This window comes from Austrofundulus limnaeus, unplaced genomic scaffold, assembly GCF_001266775.1.
Source record: "Austrofundulus limnaeus strain Quisiro unplaced genomic scaffold, Austrofundulus_limnaeus-1.0 Scaffold70, whole genome shotgun sequence".
Lineage (NCBI taxonomy): Eukaryota > Metazoa > Chordata > Actinopteri > Cyprinodontiformes > Rivulidae > Austrofundulus > Austrofundulus limnaeus.
In genome coordinates, this window is record NW_013952472.1 from 101,133 (window position 1) to 106,862 (window position 5,730).

General features: G+C 39.9%; 1 protein-coding gene across 1 annotated transcript in view; it reads right to left on the reverse strand.

The window, feature by feature from the left end:
• The window catches only part of LOC106519029 (protein NLRC3), a 17,475-nt gene that overhangs the window by 1,759 nt on the left and 9,986 nt on the right, over nucleotides 1-5,730 (reverse strand). Inside the window, exons 6-9 of the mRNA XM_014010507.1 lie at nucleotides 3,724-5,518; nucleotides 1,896-2,069; nucleotides 1,561-1,734; nucleotides 110-156 (exon numbers count right to left, since the gene is read on the reverse strand). Coding sequence (XP_013865961.1) covers nucleotides 110-156; nucleotides 1,561-1,734; nucleotides 1,896-2,069; nucleotides 3,724-5,518 — 2,190 coding nt within the window. The remainder of the gene's footprint in view (nucleotides 1-109; nucleotides 157-1,560; nucleotides 1,735-1,895; nucleotides 2,070-3,723; nucleotides 5,519-5,730) is intronic.

Here is a 5,730-nt window from a genome sequence, read left to right on the forward strand (position 1 = left end):
GAAAATTTCATGTCATTAGCACCTCTAGTAATATATTTACTGAGAAAAATGGTGACGTGTTCAATACTTATTTTACCCGCTGTATATGCATGAATAAAAACACACTCACATTTCCTCAAACTTGGCTTCAACCAATGGGCTTCACCAGCGTCAGCTCTGAAAAAGTGAAATGACAAAATGCTCAAACTCCACCCACACAACAAGAAACTCCTCTATGTACTTCAGAAACTCCTACTTGAGATATTTTGCTAGTTGCTTTTCTGAAAAACAGTCACTACTGTAACAAAGTTGCTAAAAAGGTAACAATATGCTCTGCAATCTGCCAGCTCTCTCGCATGTGATGTCGGACAGCTACTTATTAATTCAACCATGCATTAAAACTGTCCAATTATCAAATTAATTTCAAACATCATGAATTTTTTTAATTATTTATCGTACAATTTGTCTGGCAATGGTGATTGCTACTTTCTTTGAGACTGAACACCTATGCAGACAGAAAGGAGGTTCCACTGATGTGAAACATAAATCTGTTCTAATTTGTGTTTACTCTGGCTTTCTCAAGAACCTGGATATGTGACACAAAAACTGAACTTTGGAATTGAAACTGAATTAAAAAACTGAAAGTGAAATTAATCAGAATTTTTAATACAACAAAATACAGATTCAAAGCAAAGTATTTCTTTTCAAAACTTTAAATTTGGTTTCAAACCATTAAGTTCAGCTTCAGTTTATTGAAATTTATTTTCAAACCAATGCATTCAATTTTAAACTAAATACAGATTCAGTCTGAACAATTTCAATTCAGTGTCTGATGGCACATGTTTCTTCCTATAAGACTGGTGGGACTAACAAAAACCTGTGGATGTTGATGCTTGTTGGTTAACTTTAAATTGACTTAAAGTTGGACAAACCTTTTAGTGGAACCTAATTGGTCAGCTAACTGTTTTCAAAGTTAGTGCAAAAGCAAATCGGCTAAATGAAAAATTAGTTTTGCCATTAGGTGAGCCATGACCACCACTGTTGATAACCATGACCTCAAACTGATTCTTTTTCCAGGCCCTTCATACTTAGCTGCAGAACACCCCAGTGCACGCTGAAGATCATGGCTTGAAAGCACCAACAGGAACACATCATCTGCAAAAAGCAGAGATGCGACTCTGAGGTTCCCAAACCAGATTATCTCGTCTGCACAGCTGCAGTTAGACAGAGAGTTGACAGTGACTCAGGAGATAGGAAGTTTGTCCTGTTGCCAGTACAATGTAGCTACAATGTAGCTTGCCRCCAACAGTGTGTGAATGGTGCACGAATAGAAGAATGACTATGTAAAGAGTTTTGGAGTCCTTGGACTTGATAAAGTACTGTACAAATTCAGACCATTTACCATTTGAGATCCTATATGAACAGCTCAAACAGGGTCTGAATCATGGAACACGCCTGGACATGCACCAGAGATGAGCCCATTTTTGTATCAAGAAAGACACGCCTCTTGCTTTGGTTTTGCAAGATCCAGTTATTTTTATACAGTATTTTGCTTATTTTAACTGTATGGTGAGGACTGACCTGAGAGTGTTGAGTCTCCACTGAGGAGTCTCCAAACCAGCTGACAGCAGCTTCACTCCTGAGTCTCCAGGATGATTGTAGCTCAGGTCCAGCTCTCTCATATAGGAGGGGTTGGACTTCAGAGCTGATGCAAGAGAAGCACAACCTTGCTCTGTGATCAGACAGCCCGAAAGCCTGTAGATACACAAAACAAAAAAGTTACACAAAACTATTTATACCTGGATATCAGACTGTAAAATTCTATTTCAATAACAATAATTATAAAACTGCCCAGTTTTCACGATGACGGGGAGCAATAACAAAAACAAACTGATTGTAAAGATATGAGATCTTACCTGAGTATTTCCAGTTTACAATATGAGCTTTCCAGTCCAGCAGACAAGTGCTTCACTCCTGAGTCTTGCAGGTCATTATTACTTAAGTCCAGCTCTTTTAAGCTAGAGGACTGTGAGCAAAGAACTAAGGCCAGAGCTTCACAGCTTTTGACTGAAAGGTTACATCCACTAAGCCTGGAAAGAAAAATATTAAGATTATGTAAAAAGCAACATATTGAGTAATGATTTATAAAAAAATATGAATAAGAAAATTCCAAACAACAAAACTGTGCCAATTGTGGATAAATACAGAATTGCCTGTAATATGTTCCCCATTTAAAGTACAGGGGAACATAGGTATCAGTAAACATGTTTACTGATACTGATTACAGTTAATAATTAATTAATTAATTAATTCATTAATTAATTAATTCATTCATTCATTCATTCATTCATTCATTCATTCATTCATTCATTCATTCATTCATTAACCAGGTAACAAAGGTATCAAGAAACATAAGTACTGAGAAACATACTGAGAAACATACTGAGAAATGTAGGTACAGGGAAACATATATACTGAGAAACGCAGGTATTGAAAAACAGGTACCAAAAAATAGGTACTGAGAAACGTAGATACAGGAAAACATAGTTACGGGGAAACATAGGCACTGGGAAAAAGGTACAAGAATAACAGATACCAAGAATCATAGGTACAAGAAAACAAAGGAACAAAAAACTTAGGTACAGGGAAGCATAAGTACAGAGAATCATAGCTACCAGGACACATAGGTACAAGTAAACACAGTTACAAGAAACATAGGAAATATTCTTGCATGTTCAAACCCTGTGCACGCTCAAATCTTGTTACTTGAATTTTGATGTACAATCTTGATGTGCTTGCTCTGATCTTACACACACCCAAATCTTGTTGCTGGCTTGGATATTGTTGCACACTCAAATCTTGTTGCTTGCTCATTCAAATTTTGATGTTTGCTCGCTCAAATCTTGATGCTTGCTCGCTCAAATTGTGTTTGCTCACTTAAATCTTGTTGTTAGCTCGCTTAAAACTTTATGTGCTCAATTAAATGGTGTTGCTTGGTCAAATCTGTTCCCTCAAACTGTGCTGGCTCAGATCTTTTGCTCCCTCAAATCTTGTTGCACGCTTGAATCCCGATGTGCTTGCCTAAATCTTGTACTGCTCACTCTAATCTAGTTACACGCTCAAATCTTTATGTGCTTGCTCAGAATTTTAGGATGCTCAAATGTTGTTGCTTGCAAGCTCAAATCTTGTGCTGGCGCTAATTTTTTGCCACTCAAATCTACATCTCGAATTTTTTTGCACAGTAGAATTGTGTTGCACACGCAAATCTTGATGTACTCACTCAAATCAACAAGACATTTGAACCTTGTTGCATGCTCGAATCTTGTTGCACWCTCAAATCTTGATGTGCTCAATCAAATTTTGTGCCAATGAATCTTGTTGCATGCATGCRCGAATCATGATGTGCTCCCTTAAAACTGGTTGTGCATTCAAATCTTTTTGCACACTTGAATCTTGATATGCTTGCTGAAATCTTGTGCACGCTCAAAGTTTGTGCAGTTGAATATTGTTGCGTACTCAAATCTGGTTGTGAGCATTCATATCTTTTTKAGACTAATTTATCTCTGAAGGAAAACCCATGTGTTTTTGTGGTAATACTGGCAACAGATAAGTAAAATCTCTGAGTCCAGTACAAAACTCATTTTTTGGTTGTATCGTCATGGCCCTTTACATTTTTAACCAGGTTATTTGCAGAACTTTGCTGTATTTGTCGGGAGTCACTGAATAAATAAAGTTATTACTTACAAAGCTTTCTTAGAGGCTTTGATCACWGGCAACAGCCTCAGAAGAGCTTCCTCTGAAGCAGAGTATTTCTTTAGGTCAAACACATCCAGATCTTTTTCTGATGAGAGCAAGATGAAGGCCAGAGCTGACCACTGAGCAGGAGACAGTTTATCTGTGGAGAGCTTTCCTGAMCTCARAGACTGTTGGATCTCCTTCACTAGAGAATGATCATTCAGTTCATTCAGACAGTGGAACAGATTGATGCTTTTCTCTACAGACTGATTCTCACTGATCTTCTTCTTGATGTACTGGATTGTTTCCTGATTGGTCTGTGAGACACTTCCTGTCTGTGTCAGTAGGCCTCGTAGGAAAGTCTGATTGGTCTGCAGTGAAAGACCCAAGAGGAACCGGAGGAACAAGTCAAGGTGTCCATTTTGACTCTGTAAGGCCTTGTCTACAGCAGTCTCGTATAGATTTACCATTGCTGGTTCATCATTGCTTGTTTCAGAATTTTTAGAAGATGATTTTTGTTCTTTGAGTAGATTTAAACCAGAGTTGACAAAGGTCAAGTGGACATGAAGAGCAGCCAGAAACTCCTGAACACTCAGATGGACGAAGCAGAACACCCGGTTCTGGTACAGTCCTCTCTCTTCTTTAAAGATCTGGGTGAACACTCCTGAGTACACTGAGGCTGCTCTGATGTTGATGCCACACTCTGTCAGGTCTGATTCATAGAAGATCAGGTTTCCTTTCTGAAGTTGATCAAAAGCCAGTTTTCCCAGAGACTCAATCATCTTCCTGGTCTCTGGACTCCAGTCTGGATCTGTCTCAGCTCCCCCATCATACTTGAGCTTCTTGACTTTGGTCTGAACCAGCAGGAAGTGGATGTACATCTCAGTCAGGGTGTTGGGCAGGTCTCCTCCCTCTCTACTCTTCAACACATGGTCCAGAACTGTAGCAGTGATCCAGCAGAAGACTGGGATGTGGCACATGATGTGGAGGCTTCGTGAGATCTTGATGTGGGAGATGATCCTGCTGACCTGCTCCTCATCTCTGAACCTCTTCCTGAAGTACTCYTCCTTCTGTGGGTCAGTGAAGCCTCTGACCTCTGTCACCATGCCAACACAGTCAGCAGGGATCTGATTGGCTGCTGCAGGTCTTGTGGTTATCCAGAGGCGAGCAGAGGGAAGCAGGTTCCCCCTGATCAGGTTTGTCAGCAGAACATCCACTGAGGTGGACTCTGTGACATCAGTCAGGACCTGGTTCCTGTGGAAGTCCAGAGGAAGTCGACATTCATCCAGACCATCAAAGATGAAGACCAGCTGGAAGCCTTCAAAGCTGCACATTTCTTTGGTTTCAGTAAAAAAGTGATGAAGAAGTTCCACCAGACTGAACTTTTTCTCTTTCAGCACATTCAGCTCTCTGAAAGTGAATGGAAACAAGAAGTGAAAGTCCTGGTTGGTTCTGTCTTCAGCCCAGTCCAGAGTGAACTTCTGTGTTAAGACTGTTTTTCCAATACCAGCTACTCCCTTTGTCAGGACTGTTCTGATTGGTTCATTTCTTCCAGGTGGGAGTTTAAAGATGTCTTCTTGTCTGATGCTTGTTTCTGGTCTGTGTGGTTTCCTGGATGCTGTTTCAATCTGTCTGACCTCATGTTCATCATTGACATCTCCAGTCCCTCCCTCTGTGATGTAGAGCTCTGTGTAGATCTGATTCAAAAGGGTTGGGTGCCCTGCTTTAGTGATCCCCTCGCACACACGTTCGAATTTCTGCTTCAGGTTTTGTTTGAAAACACACTGACACATGGAAGGAGATTCTGAAATTGAAAAATAAAACAGTTAAATTCTTTCAGACTAATCAGGACCATGTTGTTAGATCTTTGTAAGGTGTTCAACATCATCACAGACTACAAATTGTATTCACTGTGCTGGAATCAATGGGCCTCATGCAAGAACCGTTCGTACGCACAGATTTGTTCTTAAGTTGTGCGTACGAGTGATTTAGGAGAATTTGTGGCATTCACCAATG